This window comes from Syngnathoides biaculeatus, chromosome 22, assembly GCF_019802595.1.
Source record: "Syngnathoides biaculeatus isolate LvHL_M chromosome 22, ASM1980259v1, whole genome shotgun sequence".
In the NCBI taxonomy this organism is placed as follows: Eukaryota; Metazoa; Chordata; class Actinopteri; order Syngnathiformes; family Syngnathidae; genus Syngnathoides; species Syngnathoides biaculeatus.
The window spans coordinates 17,118,352-17,145,991 of record NC_084661.1 but is presented as its reverse complement, the minus strand read 5'-3'; the positions used below and the strand labels follow the sequence as shown (position 1 = coordinate 17,145,991).

Sequence of the window (27,640 nt, the reverse complement as noted above, 5' to 3'; positions counted from 1 at the left end):
TTATCTTATCTTTTAAAAAATTCTGTTTTTATTAAATGCACAAAAAGTTTAGGGGTGATTTTTGTTGGCTGGACTTGATCATGAATTAGCAATTAATTGTCAATGTAGAATATTGCCTTGAAATATGAATAAATTGAGCTTTGCCATGGAACAAATTAAACTGACGTCCCAGTGCATCTTATCTGGTTGACTTTGAGTCCGAGATGTTCCTCGGTGAGACCTTCCTCTTTGATCAGAATCTGAAGAATGAAATGAATCACAAGGGAACAGTTTTGTTGCTGTTGGGGGGGGTTGCATGGTGGGTCGGGACGAGCAGCCCTGACACATGGCCCACATTCACAAGCGCCTCCCACGTCATTGGGCTTCTCGCAAGAAAAAGACCCTTTTGTTTCCCCCGATGCAGCCAAGGGTGTGGGGCCTGGGGGGCCTGCGTAGATCTCTGGGGTGAACCGCAGCTAAGCACCATCACTTCAGCTGCTGCATTGACACCCCCCCCCCCTCCAAGAACAAAAAAAAAAAAAAAGAAAACGAAAGAAGCACACGGACATCGTCCTTGTTCGGTCGGCTTGACAAACACAGGTTCATCAAGTACGCTGTGGCTTGTCCTTAACTGGGTCAGTCGGCATTGTTGCCATTAAATACAAAAAGTAAACTTAAAACTTCCGTTGGTGTCCCGCAGAGAGCCTGCCTGTGCCCCCTGAGATTTTTAATTTTATCGAGTTAAGAAAAACGTACAAAAGGCACATTTAAAACTATTTTTATTCGTATAGAAATACAAACTTTTTACATCACTTTGTCTTTTGTCGTTACAAATTGTAAAATGTTAATGCTATTAGCATCATAAGATATCATGCGCCGATCTTGGAGAAAAGCCCCATTTTCTTATCGTGGTTTGCGTCGTTAAAAGCCCCCAAACCGCCCCAAGTAGCTTCCATTGGTCCATCTCAAGTCTGTCAAGTCAGTCGTTCAACTTCCCCGACACAGAATTTGTACAAGCCTGCTGCAAATTCTCTGAATGAAGTACGCTGAAGGTTTACGGGGGAAAAAAAAGACATTGCGATACTTGTTAGTCTTTAATCTCTAGATTTGACGCTTCCTGATTGCCTTGTCTCCTGAGACATAAGGGGAACCCCCTCTTACTGGGTGGGGGCATCTTAAGACTACTCCCTCCAAAAAGGAAAGCGAGTGCACAACTTTATTTGTCCGTAAGACTTTCAAGTCTGTCTCAATTCTTCTCGATCTGTTCAATGTCCAGCTCTCCTCCGAGCAGATAGGCATCCTTCCCAGTGCTACAAAAGCTCGTCCACACGGCCGGCTTATCTTTGCCATACGTGGAGATCATCCGGTCTGCCTCCCGGAGGGTGAGGCCGGGCGGCTCGTGCTTGCTCACAGGTGTAACGTCGTCCAAAGCGTTGTCGGTAGTGAAAGACGAGTGCTCGCTGTGTCCAGACTGGACCGTGACGAAGTTCTGAAGTTTCTGCGAAGATTCATGGAAAACAGAAGCCTCTTTGTTAATTGATTTGAGATTTTGACTTGAAAGTGTGCAACTTCGTACATTTAAGTAACTGTGTGGCACATAGAGTACTTTTTGTTTCATTAAAAAGGAACTACAAAAATACTTTATCAATTTGCGTTAATGCATAGCACTTTTTATATGCGCTTTGCACAATGAAAGCATAAATAAAAAAAATAAAAAAAAAAAAAGGAAACCCTTGAAAGGATGTCGGGCAGAACCGACGCCAAGATCCTGACAGCTGCGCGCTCAGAGCGGGAAGCTTCGCCCACACTGGGATGATCCCATCTTTACGCTTTAATGCGGCGAAGACAAAACAGCTGCCTAGCGCCTGGGCACGCTGGAGAAAGGCGCCCGGTCAAAGTGGCTAACGTCATCAACGAACAGGCGTGCTGAAGTTAGCGTATGAGGGCTCTCAGACCCCCCCCCACCCCACTCTTCTGAAAAATCACAGAAAGAACCTCACCACCTTGCTAGCAGAGTCTCATCATCTCCCCTGACCTTGACTGGCTGTCTATGGAAGCTGATCGATATCTTGCGAGGCCAAGCCCGCCCTCGCTGCCAGCACCAACGCACCCACTGAAGCTGCAATTACCGCAGTCAATATCTTTACAAGCACCCCTCGCTACTAGATCTATGACCTCTGCCCCAGCTGCTTTACTCCTCGACATTGGCGAGTAAATGACACACCGCCGCTGAGTCCGCTAGCTCAAGTCACTCATCATCTGAATCATCTGAACGTCGCGTATCCAGTGAGTTCGCTAACTTGACTCAGTGAATTAACTCATCAGTCATCCAATTCCACTGAATCATGTTACAAAAAAAAACATGTATTTTATGGATGAGTATAATTTCCATCCATTTCAAGAAGAAAAGTGGATTTTAAGATACAAGTGTTGGTAAAAGAAGAAATTAAACTCCTCCAGGGTTTATCTACACCAACCTGAGTCATCTTTGCCAGATCCAGCGAGGGCCTTTGTGCGTCATCCAGCCTCCTACGCTTGATCCCGATCTTCTTGTCGTTGAGGACGCAGGGCTGTGAACGGCTGCGGGCCAGGTCCCCCGGACCGTCTTGGTGGTCCAGGTCCGGGGTGGAGTCGCGTGAGGTGACCAACGAAGGCCCGTCGGGCTCTGGGATTTGTTTATGAGAGAGGAAGAGGGGCTGCGCCAGGGCTGCGGGAAGGCTGAAGCTAGTGCTGCGCTGAATGGCCGGGAGGCCCGTCTGAGCGATGCCGCTTCTGGGGACGCTCCCGCCACTGTGGCACCTCCTCTTCTCCACGGCCGTCCACACTCTGGAGCCCTGGGGTCGCCAGCTGGAACGGTGAAGTTCATCTGAGCAGGAGAGAGACCGGCACTGACGCTTGCTGGGAGGCGCCACCACCAGTGAGGATCCGGTGGCCTCTGTTAGGCTGAGGTCCTGCAGGAGGCTGCTGATGGTGCTGGATGCGGAGCCCACATCCCAACCCCAGTGGGCGGTGCTCCGGTGCACCTCGGGCAGGACGTCCCAAAGACTCTCCAGGCTGGTGCCGACCGGGCTCTGAGGTGAGGCGCAGCCCTGAGCCGCCTCACACCATTGCCTTGTATCTGCAACACATTCACCAAATGGATTTTCCAATCTTACATCAACACCAAATTCTTTCACTGAAGCAATCAGCAGTCTTCGATAGTTCCAGTAAGTCGTCTAACTCGAGTCACTAAAAGTCATGAGAGTCTGTGGTTTTTGCTCACTCCGCTAACTTGACCACTGACCCGACTGATCTGAGAATGCGGCATGTCCGATGAATCCTCACTGAACCCAAATCCTCGTCGTCTGCGGTAGTCTTTGGCAAAAATGCGGTTGAAATAGTCCAGGATGAATTTTCATCTCTGTTATATGTCTTTAACCATGACTGCCATTGTCTTCCGTCAGCTCACGAGTGCATTTAATGTATGTATGTAGTCTTCTTCCTTACCTGAGAGTTCACGAGAGAAGAGAGTGGTCCCCTGGGTCATGGTCTGCGCCTGGAACTATGGAAATAACACCAGAATAAGCACGCAGGCGTCTTGACTTGATTTCACATGGCCCAGAGGGCAAAGCCTAATTCTTCTTCTCCTCCACCTACGCCGATTTACAAAATGAGTCAGAGTTGTGGAACTTGAACGCCTCTATTGTGAGCGTGAGCGGAGTAAATAGAAAGCGAGTGACAGAAACACCCCAGTGATAGCTGGCAGGGGAGGATGATGAATATGATGCAATTCAATGTAACGGCGACAAACGCGTGCCCTGTTCTTAATTTCAATTCCATCGGGAAATGTGTCCGAACCAGTTTCTGGAGGAGCTCAAAATTCCAGCTGTAATTAAAGTTGACAAAGAGGACAACAAGCACTCACTCACCGGGCCCAACGGTGTGCTCTTCGACGCTACATTGTCGCCGCCCTTCTCGGACCTCTTCTTACAAATGATCACCATGGCGACGCATATCCCGGTCCAGAGCCGTTCCGGTGACAGTCAGTCAAATGGACCATGGCGCTTGTTCGCTCCTCGGAACCGCCAATCCTGCCTGAAGGAGACGCAAGAACTTGAGTGCCGTGTGCTGGGGCTTATCCAGACCAGACGTGCTAACCACTCGGGTTTTTGTCTCGTACAATCGCAGAAAATGCTGCTCAGTGTGGATTATGTTAAGGGTCAGGGCTAACCTAACCCTAACAGTGTATGCCCGGCAAAGATGGGTACTGATCAATTTCCCAGAGAACATATTTCCTAATCAATCAATGGAGGGTGTGTTTTAGACAATTCGGGGCTTCAGGAGTTTTGCGGAGACATTTTGGATGAACTCCTTGAACACCATCGATGTTACTTTGTCGGACCCATTACTACGTCGATTCTTGCCTTCACATAAATTTGCAGATTTCCGATTCAAACCCCCCCCCCATTGGACTGTGAAAAAGCACCGAACAATGCCAATGTGTGTCTAAGACAAAATTCAACTCACAAGTCGCTTTAATAAAGAAGAACTGCTAGAGGAGTTAGGAAATTTGCTAAATACAGCAACAAAGTTGCTACGTTGGCAACACTGAAACCTCCGCATTCAGTCACATTGTTTGAAGATGTGGCGCATGTCAGCTTTGAACTACGCACACCTCTAAAAGTTTTTTTTCCAACAAGAAACTATACCGCAACGATATTGGGCAGTTTAGCATTTCGTGTTACTCGGCAAACGTTAGCCAAACTACGGGCGCAGTATCCCCACCGGACCCCATTGTGTCAAGGAACCAAAACATCAATAGATCTAGATAGCAAGAGAGCCATATGTCAAAATAAATGTAGTATTCTTGTCTGTACTTTTTTTTTTTTTTTTACTCAGTGTTGCCATTTGTCAATTAAATTTTTGTTACTCTGCTGGAAAACGTGTAGCACAGCATAAGTAAAATTATGGGATCGGTTTTGCTAGCATAAAAGCCTCAAATCTTAGTTTTACAGAAAACTAAAAAAAATGGAATTGTCTATAATCTTTTCTACTTTAGTAAATTTGAGTCACTATTAGCATCAGTACTTTTATTTTTACCTGTCTCGCATTGACGCAATTATCTGTATTTGTACTGAACGCCAGCTTGTAAGTACTTTTGCCACCGCTGCTTTCTTCCAGAGGCTCTCGTCACCGTGTGACCAAAAACACGGAAGCCGAGACTTGTTTTGTTTTCGCATTTTTCTAAACGTTGGACTCGCAGCCGGCTAGGCGAGTCGGCAGTGAGAGTTATTCCCAAAGTCAAAGTTGTGTAATGGAATCGACGGAGCGCGGGGCGGCCGGGAATAGCCGACCTCGCGGTTATCAAAATATCCTTCTGGGCTGCGAAGGATGCGAGTACCCCGCCGCCGTGTAACCTCCGCGCCTCGGGGTGGTTGACGTCACAGATTCGTGGCGTGTAGCCTCGCGTGCGTGCGTATCACAAGACCCTGTGTTTACCGTCATGTAATTTAAATTCCTGGCCTTAATCACGTGAGGGCAACGAGTTTGTGCGGTGCGTCGCACGAGGAGGACACAGATAATGTTTAGCGGCTTCAGCGTGTGCTACTTATCAATCTCACAGGCCTATTCATTAGATACGACCAATCAGATAATCGAATCAAAAGTGCTCCGACAAACGTCTTCATGAAATGCAATAAATATACTCTTGACTATAAATATTTGAACTTAATACAAGGAAGTAAAGCGTTGAACAGCGTGACACTGGACACATCAATCTGGAATGTAAAATAAAAAAACATGTAAAGAAAGAAAAACACTATTAATAAATGGAATATTTCACAATAAGAAAGGGTGTGGTTGATCACATTTTTCTGGATAGCTTTTACTACAATGTCAATGGAAAATTTCAACACACTAATACATTTATGGAATTGAAATGTAAACTATACAATCTGTGCTGGGCCAGAATGTGCACAGCTAAAATGTTTTGGGTCTCAAAACATTTTTCATCTGCTACTTTTAAGGGGGTGGGGGGCTGTATGCTCCAATAGTTCCAATACTATAATCCTCCAGCCAACAAACTTTACAGAAGGATTTTGGTCTCGACTGACAATTAGCGCTAATGCTAATCCACGCTATAAAACAGAGACAGCTGGTCGTCAAATAAATACAAACCCTCGAAACTCAAATCCATCTTGTAATATTACTCACGCTAACGTCGCACATTAAATGACGCATCAAACTGGCCTCGACATGAGGTACACCGCCCGAGATTGTAAATGTATATTGTGTCACCAAGGAATTGGTCTGGCTGGCCTGCAAGCTAACATGCAGCGTGCTAACGCTGTCCATTTCGGCGTCAAAAGAACACATCTGCGCCGTTCATCCAGGAAACAGAAACGTCCATTGATCAGCCAGTCCCTCGTCAATGATCATGTTTGGCACTTTTTAATCAACTTACTCGTTCAAACGTAAACTACGGCCGGTGTTGGTCTCCCTTTCAAGCAAAAGTACCTCATCTTTTCAACCGAGGCTACGTAGCTTTAGCCTGTTTGCTCAATGACGTGACCTGCCACTTGTAAGTAAGTACAGTATAATATCCATGCATTCATTCATATTTCTGGGAGTGGGCATCATACGTGAGTACTTGCTAAAACTGTGAGGGTTCACCGTACAACGTTTATTTTTAAAAAAAAAAAAAAAAAAGCTGGTGAAAGGAATGCTGGGTAACCTGGGTGGAGATTGCCTTAGAAAAAAAAAAAAAAACTTTAAGTGAAGTGTGTCCAAGTGTAAGTGAAGCATTTGTGGCCTACGTCTTTTGGCTTCCCATGTTTGGACTCTTGTCTTGTGTCATAATGCCGAGGGTGTGTTGTGACAAGCGTGTCATAAAAAAGGACAAGCTACAAATCCCGCCTCATTGATAGTTGGAACCAGTTTGTGACGTCGTGGCCCAAACTTTGTCTTTGTTGTTGACGGGAGTAAAGGCCACGTGCCAGTGTGAAACTCCAAGAGCAAATATATCAAAGTCGGGTACGTTCACCTACGTCCATTTATGAATGTAACAGGCTCGGCGGAGGCGGCGTGGGGCGCCCTGGCGTGGGCCGAGGTTCCCTGTAGCTTGCAGCTGCCCGCCCGCTTACCATAAACACAAAGGCTCAGCATGGCCGCCGAGCAGAGGCGCCCTCCCAAGCGGGGCTGCTGGTAAATTATCCCCCGACATAATTGTCGCCACTGTATATATTAGTGCAGGAGCCATGTCCAAAATGGAGTCCATACAGGGAAAACAATTGAAAACATAAACATCCTCCTAGCATGACAACACTGAGCCCTGTCACAATCTCACTCGCATCTTTCACACGGAGATCCTGCAAAATCACTAATTGAGACCAGACCCAAAATGGATTTGGCTCAGTTTTAGACATACCCTACCTAAAGCAAGACACCACCCAGCCTTTTTCAATATGATCCAACTAAAGATGGGAATGGAAAATTGGTTCTTTTTGAGAACCAGTTCTAGTAATTCGATTCCTCGAAAACATTTGTTTGCTTGCCCAGCGATTCCGCTTATCGTTTCCTCTTCTGTCAAAAAATGATTGACGACACCACAGGCACAAAGAGTATTTTTTTTTTATTCAGAACGCTTGCAATATACGGTATGCGCTACAAACCCAAAAATGACAGTTTGTCACAATGCTGAATCTGGATGAAGCGGCCACTTAGACCAGAGAACGGCACGGTGTTTAGAAAATTGGATGATTATTTTTGGAGAAATGTCAGTTTTTGTTTGGGTGGGGGGAATCCTTTTTGAGTAACGTTTTTGTTTGTGCGCTAACATGGTAAAGAGGAGCGTCCATCTTTTATGTTACACTGGTCTTGAGTTTTTCCCAACAAGAGTGACTTCCGATTAAATAAACTTCCCGATGTACTCCAACAAAGTATGAACAATTCCAGGGAGTCCTCAGGTTAAGACTGTCTCGACCTAAGACGTTTCGAATTTACAACGCCCGTCCCTGTCCGCCATTTTGTCTGGCTAATGGTTTGTCCATATTTGTGCGCCGGGAGTATCGTCGCATTTTTCGCCCTCCTTTTTCGACATTATCGCCCCCAAGAAGAAATCTGTGTCTTTTAGCAATACTTCTGGAAACGAAGCTCAAGATCATAAAAAATTGGAGAACGGAGACACCAAGACCACCAAGGCTTCAGTCGGTCGACCGTGCTGACAATTATTAGACGCAGTCCGTATTTTAGCGCATGTGATGAGGGGTTCCGTTCCTGTGGGATACAATGATCACAAAACAAGCTTCTTTGATTTTTGTCGAGATGGAGAGGATTGAAGACCAGGTTCCTTTGCAATAGCTAAGCGCGGCCTCCCCTTCTTCTTCTCCATCCGCCTCACAGCAGTCATGCTAAAAGTATCTTGTTTATTTCAATGTATTTTGATGTAAATTATGGTGGAATCCGACTTAAGTCGAAATTCGAGTTTGAGACCGGATCTCAGTTGTAGACCAAAGACTCCCTGTAAATGTAACTGCATCCACACTTCTGCTTTGCAGTAGTCTGTTAGCATCACCTGCTAATACTTGTTTACGCCACTGCTAGTCGAGCACGTAGTCAACACTGTACATTACGATACAAAAAAAAAACAGTGTACAATTCTTAAACTGTGCGTACTCCCAGATATTTTCCCCCCTCTTTGTTTAGAAAGGTTTGTAGCACGGAAGGAAATCATTTTGTGTTTTGTACATTTTTTTTTTCTTTGACGGATAATTACAAAGTCATCCAACGACTTTTGATTGAAACAAAATAAACATTCATTCACAAGTACACCATGTCCGGGATCACAAGGTGAGACCATGGGAAACTTTCCGATGCGCTCCGTGAATGGTTTTTGGGGTAGAACTGTCCGGTTTGTCCCCAGGCGACCAGTACAAAAATTCCCCCCGCCCCTTAGCGGACGAGATTCCCCTCGTGAAAGAAGAATGAGTTTGGCAAAGAATATTGGTGTGACGAGAGCCCACAGAATGTTACACGCAGGCTACAGAGCAAACAAGGTCTGTGGCGATCCGCTTGGAAATGGATCTTACTGTACTTGTAAAAAAAAAAAAAAAGTCTGGAGTGGCCGTGTAATATTTTCCATATGTATTGTCACATCCTGGAGTTCACGGGGTGCGTTTGTGATCCCCTCCGCGACTGACTGAATGACTGACGGCAGAGAGTGCTTAAATTTCTGGTTCTGCTGGACTCGCAAGACGAGAACATTCCGGTCTAATGGCCCTCACATTGACACACAAATTGCAAGGGGAAAAAAATTGTTTTACAATATTCCCACATCAGGGATACACCTTGAGAAAGGAAATCAATCTCCACCTTTGATTGAAACGCTGTGGCAATATCCGAAAACCCTGGATTGCATTCATTTATTAAATAAGACAGTAAAATGTGTAACTAATGTTTGTCTGGATACTTCCTATTTCCAAATAAAATCCAAATTTCATGCGACAGTAATAGCACTTAGCCAGTCTACAGTATTCGTTTCACTCTTGCAAAATGTTGTAGCTAGTTGCAAACTTTTCATTTCCAGACAGGGTTACATTAAATGCTGTATGTTTACGTAACGTTTTAATAATTTCCCGACGAGTGATGGGTTGGGTGGCGCTCTTGTAAATCTGATGTATGATTAGGAGGATTATCTCCACTAGCAGCTGCTAATGGGTAGCACGTTTTGCATATGCTTAATCTTGCAAAACACTGTACCCCAAAAATTCTCAAGGGAGTTGGCACTGTAATAACATACATATGACATAAGCGTGAACCTGGCTTTAGATATTGGATAGGTAATGTAAAAAAAATTAATATAACCACCACTGCGCAACTTTAGCAAAACTGACATTTCCAACATTTTAAAACAAGCAGTAATAACATATTAGTAACAAATCACAGATTAGACTTTTTCTCGCATACTTGAGAAACTTTTTTTTTTCTACACAGTTTGACAAAATGTATGTGACGCCCCCCCCACCACAGAAAGTTTGTGCTCTTATTTTGCATAATCAGCAACTGTATATTATCAATCAAGCTGTAATAATATATGTCAAATGACAAGGTGGGGGTTGCATGGGCAATGGAGAGAGTTTTTTTTCTTCTTTTTTTTAATGGGCCATTTTAGTGACACCCCCAGCTAAAAATTATTTGTGCACCATTTTGGGTCATAGACTTTTTCTCAAGTGGCGAGATAATATTAATGTCAAATAAATGTTTGTTTGGACTTACACATACTTAAAAACACTTTATGGACTGTTTTACCAAAACCTTCGACAAAAGTAGTTTGCATCCCAATTCAACAGGCCACGATTACATATTCCTGTGAAATTACAAGTCAGGTTTGGGACATTGACGCAATTTTCGGCACCATTTTAGTACATTTTGCCATCAGGGGAACGAAAATGCACACAAAAAGACTTTGCGATGTTATGCTAATTATTAAAAGAAATACACACCTCAGACAAAAGAAACCTCACTTATCACGGAGGAAAAAAGGTTTTTAGTCAACTCAGGTTACTGACTAATAATCAATACTTGTGTTGATTATGGGGGGAAACAACGAGCTAACAAGTGAAGTTGGCAAGCAATATTTTGACTTAAATGCAACAAGCGAAGCGTGAGTCGGGTGTCTTAGCATTACCTGCTAGCTGCTTTTCAGAGTAGCCGGACCATGTTGCGCTTTATTTAAAAAAAAAAGCAAAGCAAAACTAAAAGTAGATGAGGAACAATCAGGCAGGAAGCACATCGAGAAGTAAAGTGCAACATTTCGCCAAAGCCTCCGAGCCAGTGGCCAACAGGCAGCGGACGAGCCCATTCCGCACCGTAACCGGAGGGGTGGTCGCTGGCACTTTCCCACCGTCAAACTCGACACAGTCAATGGCCACACCTGAATATCACGACGTCAAATGCACTCGTGTCGTGTCGCGATTTATTTAACACTCAACTTGGTGTTAAAGTAGATTGAAAATGTATTTTGAAATCGACTGTACCTTTTAAAGTAATGGAGCGAGCCGGCCGTACTGTAATGAAAAGTAAACAGACGCGCGCGCACGCACGCACGCACGCAAACTTACTTCCACAACATAAAACGTTCAAATCTGATAACTTTACTATTTAGATTTAATCCAGAGGGGATAACTGCGACGTGCATGTTTCCAAAACTCCCAAAATAAGCATCTGTTTGAAGGGGGGAAAAAAAAAAAAAAACGTCATTTATGGCAAACAGATGTCCAGGAAGTGACCTCTGACATTGTTCTAACCACGTCATGTAAACTACTCAAGAAAGAATAAAGTCGCATTGTAAAAACCGCCAGTAACGTTTTATTTTTATTTTATGTATATATTTAATAAGTGCTGTTATAAATGGATTTGATGCTCACAACACTGTAATGAGCAACATAATTGCACGGCGGCATTCATTTTGCAGTATAAAGAGTTAGTCGACAAGCACGATCGCCCAAAACATTTATAATGTGCTGTCGCAATATCATGAAAAAATTGCAAAGTACTTAGTAAAAAAATAAATGAGCAAGTTTTCGAGAGGATTCTCAGTCAGTTAAAAAAAAAAATATATGTATAATGCAACCGTACGAATACATATGACATTTAGTGAGTCTTCCAAGTATTTGTTTAGTAAATAAAAATATGGTGGAGAACCTATGCTGCATATGACTTTACATAGATTGTGCCCACGTGGACCCAGCGGGCCCGACCCGCCGGCGGCCGCTCACCCCTGGCCGAGACCCTTTTGTTCATCGAGTAGCAACATCTGTTGCCTGACACTAATCCCGCCGACCCGGCGCCCCGACTGGACCGTCTGCGGGCTCGGCGTTAGACTGTCTGCCTTTCGCGTTAAAGGGTACGCGCGGGATTTGTGAGCAACGGCGGCTGCAAACAACTTATTTGCAGCATGTATTGTGGTAGTCCTGCCCGTGGGGGGCGCTGTGCAACCATAATGAGCAGGCGGCGGGTTACAGTAAGACAGTGAATCGGCACGCGTGTGGTTTATGGCCCCCCTGGTAATATACAGTATGTGCGCCATCTGTGGCACAGACAGATGGCCAAAGGACTCTTGTTTCAGCCCTGACCCTATTCTGATTTCACAGTTTATCCTCCTCCAGCCTCCCCAAAAGGGGGTTGAAAACTACATTTTAGCACATATACTGTATCAATGTATAGGAGTTCTCCGTTCCACTTGTACAACTTCTCGTGAAGTGAATGCCAAACATTTAAAAACATACGCCAATTGCCAAAAACGTACAAAGACCGAGAACTATGAAGTACTCGATTGTGAAACTATAGCGTATATTTTTCTGATATTTTGGGGCGATACTAAAACGGCACCTGTGAGCTTCCCCTCCCCATGACATAAAAACTCATTTCCGGCCAATAAACCGTGAATTTTTTTTCCACACGCTTTCAACCCTGCAGTTTATGCGGCGATGTGACGAAGTTGTGCTTTTTTTTTTTCTTCTTTCTAACGGCCGCAAGGGGGCACTCTAGCGGAAAAAGGTAAGTTAGACCGGTGGAATATATATGCCGAGGAAGTGACTTTTACCGATCCGGCCCTGTTAGCGCTGCGTTAGCATATTACTGCCGTGTCTGTGATTTTTATCAGTATGTTTTTTTTTTTTTTAACCAGCCCTGTTAGCATGGCACTAGCGTTAAACTCTTTGTGTACCGTCTTTTTTTTTTTGTAAATATCCCGTGTTTGAATGTGGGTTTCAATGTGGGCTCTTGCGGCTTTTATACAAGTGCGGCGTATGTATGTACCAGATGGTATTTCCTTTACAAATGTACTCGGTGAGGGTTATAAGGTCGGTAACTTTAGTCGGGGTACGCTGTTGGGTTAATGAATGCAGGGCTTGATTCTTTTCTTAAGTGGCAGAATCACTGCTCAGAATTTACTCTTGGCAGTTCTTATCTTTGGTCCACTCCTCGCAGCGGAAGTACGGTAGAACCAGAACAAAGTTACCTCAACGTACAGTAGCACTGGTGATGCCAGTGGGCAATACAGCACAACCTGCTGGAAGCATTTGGCGTTTCAGACAGATTTCAAAGTAAAACCTGATTTAAAAAAAAATACAACACAGTTATATATTTTAATTGATTTTATTAGCAAATAAGCACTTTAAAAGTTGACATTTTTAAAAACAAAATGAGGCTCAGAAATGGTAAGAGATGCAGATGTGTTTTTGTGAGCACATGAAGTATCCATCCATCCATTTTATTAGCCGCTTATCCTCACAAGGGTCGCGGGGAGTGCTTGAGCCTCACGAAGAAGTAGTCGTTTACAATATTGCACGTAAAGTAAGCAGTAGTTAGCGTGCATCACGACAGGTTTAGCTGGTGTCACACGTTGAATATGTAATATAAATAGGCGAGGAGGAAAACGACCAATCAGAAGGAGCCTACTTTGTAATTTTGTTTTCCATCATATAGTATCCGAGGAAGAGAGAATATAGTTTGCTTCTAACATTTCAAGTCTATCCGTAGTGCCCCAGGGTCCCGTAGAATAAATGTCAATTTACCATATTATACTCTAAAATACCTCTGCGTTTAATTGATCAAAATAAATTAGTGCATTCATCATCTTGCGTCATACACGTGTTCCATATTTTTAAAAAGCAGTTTAAAAAAAAAAAAAAAAAGCCTTTCCAGTGTGCCTTGAAGTGCTCATCGCGACTGTTCCAGGCCCGTTTGGGAAGCGCCGTCCGCCTCGTCGCCCTCCATGTACGCTTGCACCGAGCGCCACAGGGCCCGGACGTTGCCCTCGCCAAAGCCGCTCGCCCCCTGGCGCTGGATCAGCTCCAGGAAGAAGGTGTCCTCGGCGAAGATGGGCTTGGAGAACACCTGCAAGAGGTACCTGGGCGAGGGGGGGAGGTCGGGCTTGAGGACCGAGCGCGTCAAATTTGAAATCGTGAGGTCATATGCGACCATATCACCTCTGCGCCGTGCTGGCTGCCGAGGCCTTTTGGAGCGGGTCGGCGTCCAGAAGAATTCCGTAGCGCGCCAGCTTCTGCGCGTCCTGTCCCGCGTCCTCGATTTCCTGCAGTTTGCCCACCTGTCACGCCGCAGGTTTAAATAGACAAAAAAAAAAAAAATTGGGAAATTATAACTATTTTCAAAAATGTATTGACTAATTTAATTAGTTAAAAAAATTAAATATTTAATGTGGAAATAATGTGCTTAGCAGAGCTACTCTTTTAAGATGGTATTAAGTGGTTTGAGAAAACTACATAAGGACAAAGAATTTTGGGGTGATTTTTTTTTTTTAATATGCTGAAATAGTACATTAAAAAAATCTATTTGTCCAAATAAATATGCAAGTGCATCTTTTACAGCTTTATTAATTAATTACGCAAGAGGCCTACTATTAAAACAAAAAATATATATATATGCAGTAGACTTGTTACAAAAAAAACAACATTTAACATTTAAAAAAATGTTTCCCACAAATTTTATTACAAGCAGATCAATTAAACTACAAATTGATTTCCAAAAAGAATAGTATGAAAACAAATTTGAAGTTACTTACAGACATTCAACATTTCTTTCATGCTTTCAAAATAAAACAAGTTTCATCTTCGATGTGACGCTTGTGTGATGCTTTCATCAGAACTGTTTTAATTATGTCTTCTGTCACTCTCTTCCAAGTGTTTTTTGAGGCTGGATTTGTATTTCAAACATTCCATTCCAAACCAGGATCAGTAAAATTAAATCTGAATTGAATTAGCGAGGGTTTACTTCTTTTTTTTTTTTTTTTTTTTAAGTTCACACCCAATAAGTGCGCAAAAGCACTCTTGAAACAGAGCCCTGAGGTACACCGAGTGTGGGGGGGGAAAAAAGCTCCAGAATTATTTCTTGTCAGTTATACGTTTAATAAGCAAACAGCTCGCATACTTTTGACTCGGGACGGAACCCCTGAGGCACGCCACATCAGTTAGCTCGACGACGATGAAGTGTTTTTGCTCGCAGCGTCGGTAGTTTGTTTATTCAGTTAAGCGGTGCATGAGCCAACCTGAGTGTAGTAGGCAGGCGGCGGCGAGAAAAAGCGCACGCCGGCGTCGGCCATGCTGCGCACCGTCGCCAGGATGTTGTCCGTGTACAGCCCGATGTGCTGGATCCCGGCCGCCCGGTGCTCTTCCAAGAAAGTGTTCACCTGGTTGCTGCCTGGATGGAACCCAAATGATTATTCACAGCGGATATCATTCGCCGTTCGAGTATTTGCCCGGCGGTCGTCGTCACCTTGCTCGGGCAGCGACTCGGCGAGGACGAACTTGCAGCCGGGCTCGTCTTGCCGGGCGCTGGGCAGCGACAGGCCCGACTCGCCGCACTTCCAGTAGTCCATGGCGGTCAGGCGGAGGCCCACGCCCTTCTGGTCGATGACCAAGCCGCCGTCGGCCTCGTCGTTGCTGCGAAGACGCCGCACGCACGGATGGGATTTCTAATTTTCTGTCATTTGTTTGAACCCTCACTAAACTGCAACTGGGAGTGGCGCCTATTTTTTGAACAATTGTCCATTACCCGCCAAACTGCTCCTTGTTGGGATCCACCGGTCTAAACCCGTGAGTTGGATCACTCGCATCTCAAGGCACCGAAACAGAATCAATAATTTACAACACTACTTAATTGACGAATTGGAATAAATACACAGAAGCAATTCAAATGTAATTTCAGCCTTCTTCTCACCTGTGCATAAAGAATCTCTGGAAGCCCAAAAGTCGCTGGTACCACCTGAGGACTTGCTGGCTGCTGCCGGTGGGACACGCGTAGGTGACGTGGTCCACGTGAGTGACGGCCTCGGGCCGCTCTCGGCCGCCCTCCGTCACCCGGAAGCCGGGCAAAAAGCTGCCCCTGTAGTCGCTCTTGTCGATCAACGTGTGGCACACGTTGCCCACCACGGAGCGCAGCACGGCGTAGGTGACCTGGCCCAGGGGGTCTCGCACGGTGGTGGGCGGCACCGGGAAGCTGCAGCCCAGCCGCCGCAGAGCCTCGAAGGAACCGTGAACGTCGTTCACCTCGAAACAAACGTTGCACGCCGTGTCCACCGGGTAGGAGGCGGGGATGTCGTACAGGCAGCCCGCCGGCTGATGCTGCGGCTCGCCTGGGGTCGTCCTCTCGTTGACGACGAACACCGCCGTCCCGCTCCGGAAGACCAGCTGTCGGGTCCGCTCGGTCAGCCTGGTGGCGAACAAGTTGAACTTGAATTTGGAAGTGAAGTCGTGGGCCACTTTGTCCACGTTGGAGACGTGCAGAGAAATGTGGTGCAGTCGCCTAATGTAGGCCGCCATCTTGCTTTGTGGGAAAGGAAGTCCCGGTTCCGTTCCATTGCTCTTTTGGGAGTTTACACTACTTAAGTTTTTTCAAATGAAGTGGCGGATTTTTTGTCTCCCCCCACTGATAAATTTTGTAAAATTTCGTAACATCTGGTATGTAGCTGTTTGATATCTTCGAGTATTAATTTCTAGATTGTTTGTTCCTAAGGAACAAAATAATTGGCTTATGTATACATGTATTGCATATTATTTCAAAACATTTTCCATTCTATATATTTTTAGCTAGTACTTTGTACTAAATATATTGGCAATCTTTCCTCATGTGTAATTGTTTGAGTGGTTTTTCTATATTTATTCTAATAGGCTACTGTTTCCAATAATTTACATTTTTATTTTGGTGTTAGACAGCACGGTGAACGACTGGTTAGTGCATGTGGCTCACAGTTTTGAAGTTTTGGGTTCAACTATGACCTCTCCGGTGTAGTTTGCGTGTTCGCTGCTTTCCTCCCACTTCCCTATATATTTTTTGTTTAATCTTACTAGTGCTATTGTTTTTTATGATAATGGCAGATTTTGAATGAAAATGTATGCTAATGTATTTGAATTTCGGTCATGATGGTGGATTCCTTTTTTTTTTTTTTTTACCTCCAAAAGTTTGTTTTGTTTCCGAATCTCGAAATCCCCCATTTCACGTGAACGCTTCGTGACTTTCCTTTCTCCTTTTCCGGCCACGAACGCAACGCCAGTTGTCTTCCCCCCGTCATCCAATCACAGCGAGCGTTGCGCCAGCTGATTGGTGACGTCACCTGGCCTAGCGATTATTTGGCCGAGGCTCCGTTTGGTCTCCGCGTCGTCGCCATTAAGCAACACAATCTGGGACCATGTAGAAAAACAAACACACGAAAAACAACAACAAGTTTTTAAAAAACTATAACAGTCCCGGCGGACGGACGGGCTGTTCATTTCGCTGAGCGCCGGAAGTCTCGGTTGAGGTAAACATGTGACAGGACAAAAGGTGTTTTAATACATCGGTTCGGGTAAATATTTGAGGGAGGAGGAAGAATATCGTCCCGGAGGAGGAGAACAAGACGGCTTTGTTGTGCTCGTCCGAAACAACACTTCAAGGAGACGGTAAGCGACGGGCACGCATCGCGAATGCTACAAAACATTCAAAACGTGAAATGCGTCGTCAGGTTAGCCGAGTTGTGCTAAAGTGGCTAGCTCACGCGCCACCGTAGTGTTTCAACAATGTCACTACTGGATAAACAAACGCTGTTCTTCTCTTCGTCGTTGCAGTAAGAGTAATGTGGTGTTTTTTTTTCGCTTTTTTTTTTTTGTACATGGAACCTTTCAAAACGTACTTGGGTTTTCCTCCCCTGAGGGCCAAAACTCTTGGAACTCACACGTGTAGTGGCCTCGACCCATTATGTTCACATAATAACCCAGAGTTGCAGTCTTCAGATATTTGCTACCAAAAAATCGAGTCTTAGATGACAACCAAATATAAATGCTACTGTTTGTTTTATTTGAAAGAAATGCTTGTAATTTGTGTGGAAAAATAAATGGTTCAGCTTTTCTGCCCGGGTGAAACGTACATATACATTTCCGTCCATCCCCAAAGAAGTAGAACATTTTGCTTTAGTGGGCCACTAAATATGTAAGTGGCCAGATTTGGCCCCTGGGCCTTTAGTTTGACATCTGTGATTGTTTCGAAATTATGTTTTGCTCGACGCAAAATGTCACACGGATGTACTTGATTGCCACAGCCGTGGTGTAAATTAAGAAGCTCCTTTTTTTTTTTTTTTTTTGATCCACTGAACCGGTGCTGTCGAACAGGCCGGTTCGTAGTTGTGGGTTCCCTCGGAATGATTTGGCGGCAAAGGCATGGGAAATTTCACATTTCCAGAAAACTTGCAGTACATTTGCACAGGGAATTTGGAAAATATTCCAAATTAAAAACTTTCCAGTGGAAATAACTGGACATTACATCAAGCGGCGTTTGAGTTTGATACCCACCACTCACCCACTGTGTCGGCCGGCAGGTGACCCACAATGACGGACCCGAGGGACAAATGGGCCTGTGACTACTGCACCTACGAGAACTGGCCCTCCGCCACCAAGTGCACAATGTGCCGCGCTCACAGGTCCCCCGGCGCCATCATCACGGAGGAGCCTTACATAAGCGGGCCCGTCCCGGATCCGTCGAGCCGCCGGTGGGACCTCCCCGCCGGCGAGGGCGGCGGCCTCCTCATCTGCCCGGACTCCAGCGCCAGGCCTCGAGTGCGCCCGGCCGGCGTGGCGGAGATCGCCGCCAAGTGGTCGTGCCACGTGTGCACCTACCTGAACTGGCCCCGAGCCGTCCGCTGCACCCAGTGTCTGTGCCGGCGCCCCAAAAGCGGAAGCCCCGCCGAGTCGCCCCACGTGTCCGGCTGCCGCCCGGCGCCGCCCCGTTCCCCCGTGGACCCGTGCGAGGAGTACAACGACCGCAACCGCCTCAACACCCACCAGCACTACTGGACGTGCTCGTCGTGCACTTACCAGAACTCGCCCAAGACGCTCAAGTGCGTGGTCTGCGAGCGCCCCGAGGCCATCGAGCTGGCCGCCCCGTCCGCCGAGCGGGACCGGGCGAGGTGGCGGGGCAGCGTGGGCACCTGCAGCACCGGCGTCGGTCAGAGGAGGTCGCCGCCTCCGGCCGAGAGGGAGGACAACGTCCAAACGGACTTCCCGAGGATCGAGACGGCGGCGGGAGGAGGCGGGAGCGGCAAGGACGAGCAGGAGATGGACTTCAAGAAGCTCAAGCAGATCCGGAACAAGATGAGGAAAACGGACTGGTTGTTTCTCAGCGCCTGCGCCGGTGAGTTTCTTTCTTATTTGGATCGCGCGCAAACCTTTCGTGGCGAGATGGGCGTTTGTCTTCAGCAAAGCAGGACATTTGCAAAACGGACAAATTTGCGGCTCCTTTGATTGCGACTACTCAAGGGGGCCTTTGAGGCGATAAGTGGGGGCACCCAGCGGCCCAGCTGGTGGCGATGAATGGGCCGGCCAGTCTCGCCAGCGGCCACAAGGACCTCCTGGGTGCAGTCCAAAACACCCCCAGACCTCTTCCTTGTAAACGCCACCAAAATAGATTCCGGGGGGGGGGGGGGGGGGTTGTCACATGACCACCAAGCCTCGCTCCTGACTTTTGCTCGGAAGCCGTCGTGCCGCGTAAACATTCGCCAGGTTTACTGAAAGATGCCTCCACTTGGTTTTATGAGCTGAAAATAAAATTCCATAAAACACAATTTGTTTAAATCTGAACCCCCCTCACAAAGTCAGTGACGAGATTTTGTGTTTCACTTCTTTTCATACCACATAAACTGTTTCCAGCACCCACAAAATTCATTTCCATCAACTTCAAAAGAAATAAGGGAACTTTAAATAAGAGAGAAAAATGGTCACATTTGTTCAAATGTACAAAAATGGTGTTTTTTGTTGTTGTTGTTGTTTTCCAGGCTTAAATTGAAGCAGGGGCGCTTAAGAAATGATTATTTTTTCAAGTTTTAAGTTGTAAATTTGCTCGAAGGGGTTTTCATATACTCCTGTTCATGTAAAACTAAATAAAAAGAAAAATGCTGCAATCTGCGTGCCAGTCCAACAGTCGGCGATATCACTTTATCTCCAACGGACCTTTCTAACATTTTGAATGTAGTTTGAGTTCCTAAACGCCGTGCATCCGTCGTGCAACATCATCGCCCTCCTGTGAACCAGGAAGTCGTCTGCACCCCCCAAAAAAAAAAAAAAATCCAAACGTTCTGCAATGTTTTGTCACATTTGTTGACAGTCACGCTCGCCGCTGGCAGAGTGCAGCGTTCTGGTTACTGTTTAACTTTTATTTCCATGTCAGGTGATCTCACACACGCACGCACAGGAAGTGTCCGGCGCCTTTCAGGGCGCTGCAGCCGTGGCACGAGTCCACCCGATTGACGAGGTGGAACTGCCCGATAAGGCCCGGCTCTGACTTTTTTTTTTTTTTTTTTTTTTCCCCCTCTCTCAAAAATCCCATTTCCAGTGTTTTGATTTTTTTTTTTTTTTCCCCTCACATTAAAAAAAAAAATAGCAAAACTATTATTAAAAACGAGCTTTGCTGTGTTGGATTTGTTTCTACATACCAATTTTTATTTAATTATTATATTTTTGAAAAGCAAATCATTGATGCCTCCCCGTCCTTTTCTCTACGGCGGAGTTTTCGTGTTTCAGAAAGCGCACAAATGATTTAAAAATGTCATTCCAGAGCATACACTCTAGCTCTAATGTTGAGCTTTACAGGTACCATGTCTCAGGGGATGCTGGGGGGGGTTTCAACACTTTTTAATTGCGGTAATTGCCGCCACAGATTATGTATTTTTTTTTCTCTATGCTATGGGCTAAAAGGAGGACGCATCTTGGTGATGTGGCGCTTATTTCTTTGGACTGCAAAAAAGCAACCAGATTTTTTTTCCTTTGCGCCCCACCCCCCACTTTGCACAGGCGTGGTGGAAGGAGACCTGGCGACGGTGGAAGCCTACAAGTCGTCGGGCGGCGACATCGCCCGTCAGCTGACCGCAGACGAGGTGCAGCTGCTCAACCGGGCGTCGGCGTTCGACGCGGGCTTCACGCTGGTGCACCTGGCCATTCGCTTCCAGAGGCAGGACATGCTCGCCGTCCTCCTCACCGAGGTCAGCCCCCCGACCGCCCCACCGCACGTCTTGCTAGACCGTCGCTGGATTGAATTGCTTTTCAATTGGGTATTTGTGATCGGGTGTCGGGGTCCGTTTTCTTTTAAGACTGCATTTGCCAGCTCTAGTTTGTAGGGGTTAATTGAGGCGTCTATAAAATAGAGAAGATGAAGTTTTTCTTCTCTCCGAACCCCCTTTTGCGCCTTCAGGTGAATCAGCAGGCGGCCAAGTGCATCCCGTCCATGGTGTGTCCCGAGCTGACGGAGCAGATCCGCCGGGAGATCGCCGCGTCGCTGCATCAGCGCAAAGGCGACTTCGCCTGCTACTTCCTGAGCGATCTGGTCACCTTCACCCTCCCCGCCGGTGACTCGCGTCCCCCACCTCGTGACCTTTGCTCTGCCGCCATCTTTCTAACGGCCCTTCCTCCCTCCCGCAGATATCGAGGACCTGCCTCCCTCCGTCCAGGAGAAACTGTTTGATGAGGTTTTAGATCGGGACGTGCAGAAAGGTGAGCCCCTTCCCATATCGTAATAGTGTTTTGGTGTCATGGGTTTGGGCAAGGCCTCCTTAATGGAGCTGCTGTGCCAATTGAATAATATTGAGCCAAAGTGAAATTCAAAGCATATTAAATGTTGGTATCAAAGAAATAGCATTGATTGAGCTTCAGAAGGCTTCACACCAGCCCGCATGTCCTCCGCAGAGCTGGAGGAAGACTCGCCGGTGATCAACTGGTCCACGGAGCCGGGCACGCGTCTGGACAGCCGCCTTTACGCGCTGTGGAACCGCACGGCCGGGGACTGCCTGCTGGACTCGGTTCTGCAGGCCACGTGGGGCATCTACGACAAGGACTCGGTCTTGCGCAAGACGCTCCACGACAGCCTGCACGACTGCTCGCACTGGTGAGTCGCGGTTGTGCTCGTCAGCCAAACCCAAAAAAAGAGAAGCGTTTTTTTTTTTTTTGGTAACGTTTGCATTTTGTTTAGGTTTTACACTCGCTGGAAGGAGTGGGAGTCGTGGTACTCTCAAAGCTTCGGCCTTCACTTCTCTCTGCGGGAGGAGCAGTGGCAGGAAGACTGGGCCTTCATCTTGTCTCTGGCCAGCCAGGTGCGTCCCGTTGCATTGTGGGAAAACATCCGCACGCCGCTGACCCGTGGCGAAAAAATTCTGGATTTTGACGGCGCTAAAATGATAACGGCAGCCGTGACGCTCCTCTGCTAACTTGGCTGGTTTGTTTTGCGAGCGCAGCCCGGGGCGAGCCTGGAGCAGACCCACATTTTCGTGCTGGCCCACATCCTCCGCAGGCCCATCATCGTCTACGGCGTGAAATACTACAAAAGTTTCCGAGGAGAGACGCTGGGGTACACCAGATTTCAAGGTGAGCTTTTTGTCACAAAATAATGATATTCTAGCTACATAATAATTTCCGGCCTACAAGCTGCGACTTTTTTCCACACGGGTGCGGATTATGAGGTGATGCAGCTAATTTGTGCATTTTTTGTAACGGCCACGAGACCGGTGGAATATATGTGCCGAGGAAGTGACTTTTACCGCCCCTTTAGCGCTGCACTAGCGTGTTGCTGCTGTCTTACTGGCATGTCCGAGTGATATTTACCGCTAAGTTTTATTTGAACTGGCCCTGTTCGCGCTAGCGTTAGCGTTAATTAACTCTTTTTGTGTTGCGTCTTTCTTTGTAAATATCTCGTGTCTCAATGTGGGCACTTGCGGCTTTTACACAGGTGCGGCGTGCGTACGTAGCAAATGGTATTTCCCTTCCAAATGTCCTCGGTGAGGCTTGTAACCGTAGGCCGGGAATTTACGGTACACGGCCGTCGTCGTGACGTTCGGCTTTCGAATATGTCACCCGATTATTACTTTGACCGACGCGAAGGACTGCAGAGAGAAAAAGTCGGGGACGGAAGATTCGGGCTTTGGTGGCTAATTGTGGTTTTTGCGTTTTTGTTTGCGTCAGGCGTGTACCTGCCGCTGCTGTGGGAGCAGAACTTCTGCTGGAAGAGCCCAATCGCGCTGGGCTACACCCGCGGCCACTTCTCGGCCCTGGTGGCCATGGAGAACGACGGCTACGGCGACAACCGCGGCGCCGGCGCCAACCTCAACACGGACGACGACGTCACCGTCACCTTCCTGCCGCTGGTGGACAGCGAGCGCAAGCTGCTGCACATCCACTTCCTGTCTGCGCAAGAGGTGAGCCCGCTGAATGACGCCACTCGGTTTGCTTAATTTCAAGTGCATCGGAATTCTGTCCCAGGTCCCAGAAACTACTCCAGGTTCTTCATCAATAGACACACACACAAAGTCACACATACTACAACAAAACTGAAGTGGACAAAAAATATCAACCAAGTTTGGGAGGAATTGCACCCATTATAGCTGCCATTATTCTGGATTTTTGACACACATTGGCGTTGTCCTTTATGCATTTATTTTTTTAAAAATTAGTATTCATTTACATTTTCAGTCACTGACGCTGGAAGTCACTTTTAGTTTTGACCTCAAACAAGAAGTTAAAAATGGCAATTTCAGAAAAAAAAAAATTGGAAAGCTTTATTGACATTACATTTTGTAATTTTATTTACATTTAAATTTTAGGCTGGTATTGAATTTGCGATTTTCTTTGGCCTTGGGAAGCTCCTCGCACTTTTTGTTGGAATTCAAAAACAACAACAACAAAAAAAAAAAAAAAAAAAACCCCCACTATCATGCAGCAAATCTGAAAATGTCTTTCATAACCTAAATGACGTTTGTCTAAAATCTTCGTCGATTCCGGTTCCGACTCCCGATCTTTCCCTCAGATGGGCAACGAGGAGCAGCAGGAGAAGCTTCTGCGCTCGTGGCTGGACTGCAGCGTGACGGACGGCGGCACGCTGGCCGCCGTGCAGAAGAGCTCGCGGCGCCGCCACCACCCGCTGGTCACGCAGATGCTGGAGAAGTGGCTGGACACGTACCGGCAGATGCGGCCGCGGGCCGCGCTGTCCGACGGCGAGGACGACGACGACGACGACGAGTGAGGCGGAGCCGGACGAGCGCTGCGACTCGTCCCCGCCTTCCCGGAATCTCGGTGAGCGCGTCGGGCTGGGGGGGGCACTCGGCCGCGTCGGACTTCCGAGTACTTATTCAATCAAGAAGGAAACCGCGCTCAAATTTTTTTTTTTTTTTTTTTTTTTGTTTGCCACTCGCCTGACGGACATTTAGACGAGAACCCGTTTGATGATTCTTGAAGTTATTTATTCTTGATTTTTGTTTTGCACAGATTAACAGCTGCGTCCCGTGGGGGTGGGGGGGGGGGCCCACACTCAACTGACTTTTTTTGTTGTTTTTTTTACGGTGGGACACGGAAGCTCGGAAGTGCCGATGGGGGAGGGGGGAAGACAAGCAAAAGCTTTCCACGGAATGCTTTCGTCTGATTAAATTTGATTCACTTGCATTTATTTTTCTCCCGTGTGTGCTTGCTAAAGGAGGGTTTGAATTTCAAAACAAGAGTTGGGCTTTTAAAAGCAGTGTTAGGATTTTAATGTCGGGTTTAAAACTGGTTTAGGGTTTCAAGGTCGGGTTGACAAACGGTTCGGATTTCAAAGTGGGCTTCAAAAACAGGTTTAGGGTTTCAAAGTGACCTTTAAAGACTGGTTCGGTTTTCCAACCAGACTTGACTTAAGTAAGTCTTGATGAATTGAGTTGGTTTGACATCTCCAACAGGCAAGCTGGATTCGATCCCGGAACCTCAGAATTGCGAGGAAAATGTTCAGGCCTTCACCAGGCCTGCTCAGTTACGAGTCGGAAGCGGGGAAAAAAGCGTAACTTTGCTGTATTTGCGTGAACTTTGTTAGCTAGGTAGCGTCTTCCCGAGATGATTTGGCTACCATCCGTTATCTGAGCCGCCTATCCTCACAAGGGCCTTAACGTCGGCTCGGACAGGAGGCTGGTTCCACCCTGAACCAAATGTTGTATTCAAATTTGGTCAGTAAAAAAAACAAAAAGAAATTCACAATCGGATAGTGTGGCGCCCTCTTGTGGTTTTCACAAATAAAACTACAAAAGTTGGGAACGTGCTGTTTCAAACTTTTTTTTTTTTTTTATTATTTTATTGGAACCCCACTGAATGCTAAATGTTCACCTGATACAAGAAACAAATACAAATACTCACGCTAAAAACAAAAGCATATTTGCTGGGTGCCTCACGCGATGATGGCCAAACTACGGCGAGGAGTTTTCTGCTATTGCTTTTGACAAGAAGAGTACGAGGATGAGCCCAAAGAGGGGGAAAAAAAAAAAAAAAAAAAAGAGTAGGAGAGAAAAAGTTGAGCACACGGGAACGACGCGTATCATTCGTAGCGGGACTCTGGAAATGTGCCTCGTTGTTGTCTTCACTGCTTCTTCATCTCGCTGATGAAACGAAACTGGGGGGGGGGGGGTAATTCCTGAGTCTTTAAGTTTGTCACAATTTCCTTTTCCTAACAGCGGACTCCAACAATCAAGGTGGTTTTTTTTTTTTTTCTCGTAATTGTTGCACACGCTAAATGTTAATTTTCAGAATTTTTTTTTTTTTCGTAGTTATGATTTTGAAGTTTTAAGCGAAAAAGTGGGAAAGCCTAAACATGTTACAGAAGATGGGGAAGGGCGGCAGGAAATAGGAGGGGTTTGAAAAAATAAGGGGGGGGGGGGGGCTGATGATGCACGTTCCCAAAATAAAGTCTGCGGCAGTTGGTGTTTCCCCCTCCCCCAAAAATATACAAAAATAAAAACAAGACATTAAAAGTACAAATTCCACCAGAAGAAGGGGCACTGTCTTTTGGTCCCGGTTTAGAAAGGGGGCCCAAATATGGAGGGGTGGGGGGAGGGGGGGGGGCGTCCGGTGGTCCCCCGTCGCCGCTATTGCTCGGTGAGGTGCTCTCTGGGCTCGCTGTGTTTGGACGGCTGGTTGGGCGACGGCGCCTGCGAGGGGTGCGTACCGGACGGCAGGGTGTGGGCGACGGGCACCCCGCCGGGCACCATGCCCTCCAACGCCCCGGGGAGGCCGCCCGGCGCCACGCCGACCACGCCCGGCGGGTATCTGGCGGGACGGGCGCAGGAGACCGGTTAACGTCCCGAAATTGACAAGCTCGACGGACATTTTTAATTGGAAAAGGAAATGTCATTGTACATTTATTTGTACTTGCGTTAAAAACATTCTGCTAATTACTGTCATGTCATTACCCAAGTCGCTTATCCTCACAAGGGTTGCAGGAAAGCTGGAGCCTATCCCAGCTAGCTTTAGACTACACACTGGACTGTTCGCCGGTCAGACATCGACACCGTCACTGAGCGGGAATCGAACCCATGCTGCCCGCGCCAAAGGCAGGCGTGCGTACCGCTACACCGTCAGTGTTTTGCTAACTATTGTCTTCAACTTTTTGAAAAGTATAGGTAGAAAAATACTATTTTTACATTAAGGTGCTAAAGTTTTCAAACGAATCGTACAAGTTGACCGGAGGGTGCAGCGGCACTCAAACGCGAGCCGGAAAGGACAAAAAGGCGGAAAGCTCAACGGCAAGACGTCGGCTTCTCAATCGAGTTGACGGCTCATCGCACGCTTGGAGGACGCGTTCAAACGCAAACGTGCACTTTTTGCACTTCTGGAAAATAAGTCGATTATTTTTTACGATACAAATTTTACTTGAAAACAAAATCAATGAATGTTGCGTCCTAAATTGAATTGTCCTCCAAATCTGTGATGACCCTTCTGTCCACTAGGGGGAGGAGCTGGATTGCACGCGCACACATACAAACAAGCCAAGCGGGTCTATCATCCGCCCCTGGAGGATTTCGTTACCTGGTCCCCGTTAGGCATTTATTTTGTCTTGGGGGGCGACGGCTGCCAGCGATTGGTTGCCGTGGCTGCGTGGAACAACAACAACAACAACATGGCGGACACGACCACAACACGGTGGAGTGCGACGTGCTCATGTCACGTTAAATTTGATTTTTGGATTTACATTTTAGCTTCTCCGTATTTTACATTTCCCAATACATGCTTGAAATTGTAAAACAAGTTTTTACTGATGTAAATTAAATATTGAATAAATTATTAAATATGACCCCATTCGAGGAGATTTTTTTTTCTATTTTAATAAGAAAAAAAAAAAGGATGTTGTGTTGCCCGAAGTCAGCTGAGATCTTCGTGGAAGAATTTTTAAATACAAAAAATGATGCATACTGAATTGATTGCAATAAAAAAGGTGGTTTGTTTTTTAATTATTCATCTGAACAATTTCAAAGAGAAATTAAAATACTATGTAGATGTTTTCATGGACATGTTGTATTTTATTTTAGAATTATTTAGTAGTTGTGAAAAAAATGCTATGAAGTGATGCCTCAAGAGTTTTCATTGTTGCTCGCTGTTGCTTTGTTGATGATGATGATGATTATTATTATTTGTTGTTGGAAGAATTGCTTTTAAATCTAAGCAATCAATTACAAATAGTAAACTTATCGCACCAAAAGAGCGAGTATAGTTCCAATAATCAAAATTATTTCAAACTATTTGACTTTTTAAACACTTAATTGCTTTTGTAAACAAAGCATTGCATTTGTAAATTATATGATTTGTGTGTCAATCAATATTTTCCAAATCGACACGGAAGTCGAAATATTTCCGTTGACCCTCGGAAG

General features: G+C 46.2%; 4 protein-coding genes across 12 annotated transcripts in view; 1 reads left to right on the top strand and 3 right to left on the bottom strand.

Moving 5' to 3' along the window:
• Window positions 1–816: 816 nt before the first annotated feature.
• Window positions 817–11,195, bottom strand: fam53b (family with sequence similarity 53 member B). 2 transcript variants are annotated; one of them, XM_061809649.1, is made up of 5 exons: window positions 10,992–11,195; window positions 3,888–4,053; window positions 3,466–3,520; window positions 2,457–3,097; window positions 817–1,477 (listed from the first exon to the last, which is right to left on the bottom strand). In XM_061809649.1, the coding sequence occupies exons 2-5, from the start codon at window positions 3,960–3,962 to the stop codon at window positions 1,226–1,228; spliced, it is 1,023 nt and encodes a 340-aa protein (XP_061665633.1). In that variant the 5' UTR covers window positions 3,963–4,053; window positions 10,992–11,195; the 3' UTR covers window positions 817–1,225. The 2 variants fall into 2 exon arrangements, with proteins under 2 accessions (XP_061665633.1, XP_061665632.1); XM_061809648.1 differs by lacking the exon at window positions 10,992–11,195 and adding an exon at window positions 10,643–10,944 and having other exon boundaries at window positions 819–1,477.
• Window positions 11,196–13,094: 1,899 nt separating this feature from the next.
• Window positions 13,095–16,486, bottom strand: hpdl (4-hydroxyphenylpyruvate dioxygenase-like). The gene is made up of 5 exons (XM_061809643.1): window positions 15,694–16,486; window positions 15,250–15,416; window positions 15,023–15,174; window positions 13,947–14,065; window positions 13,095–13,867 (listed from the first exon to the last, which is right to left on the bottom strand). Exons 1-5 carry the CDS (start codon window positions 16,293–16,295, stop codon window positions 13,678–13,680), a joined length of 1,230 nt encoding a protein of 409 aa, XP_061665627.1. The 5' UTR covers window positions 16,296–16,486; the 3' UTR covers window positions 13,095–13,677.
• Window positions 16,487–16,952: 466 nt separating this feature from the next.
• Window positions 16,953–27,627, top strand: zranb1a (zinc finger, RAN-binding domain containing 1a). 2 transcript variants are annotated; one of them, XM_061809638.1, is made up of 11 exons: window positions 16,953–17,411; window positions 18,323–19,134; window positions 20,790–20,977; window positions 21,187–21,340; window positions 21,414–21,485; window positions 21,678–21,876; window positions 21,961–22,081; window positions 22,223–22,352; window positions 22,947–23,179; window positions 23,788–24,053; window positions 24,246–24,419. In XM_061809638.1, the coding sequence occupies exons 2-10, from the start codon at window positions 18,333–18,335 to the stop codon at window positions 24,001–24,003; spliced, it is 2,115 nt and encodes a 704-aa protein (XP_061665622.1). In that variant the 5' UTR covers window positions 16,953–17,411; window positions 18,323–18,332; the 3' UTR covers window positions 24,004–24,053; window positions 24,246–24,419. The 2 variants fall into 2 exon arrangements, with proteins under 2 accessions (XP_061665622.1, XP_061665621.1); XM_061809637.1 differs by lacking the exon at window positions 24,246–24,419 and adding an exon at window positions 26,723–27,627 and having other exon boundaries at window positions 16,954–17,411.
• Window positions 24,424–27,640, bottom strand: part of ctbp2l (C-terminal binding protein 2, like) — a 57,305-nt gene continuing 54,088 nt past the window's right edge. For all 7 annotated transcript variants that reach the window (XM_061809627.1, XM_061809628.1, XM_061809629.1 and 4 more), the window contains one exon: window positions 24,424–26,042. In XM_061809627.1, coding sequence (XP_061665611.1) covers window positions 25,862–26,042 — 181 coding nt within the window. In that variant the 3' untranslated portion in view covers window positions 24,424–25,861. The remainder of the gene's footprint in view (window positions 26,043–27,640) is intronic.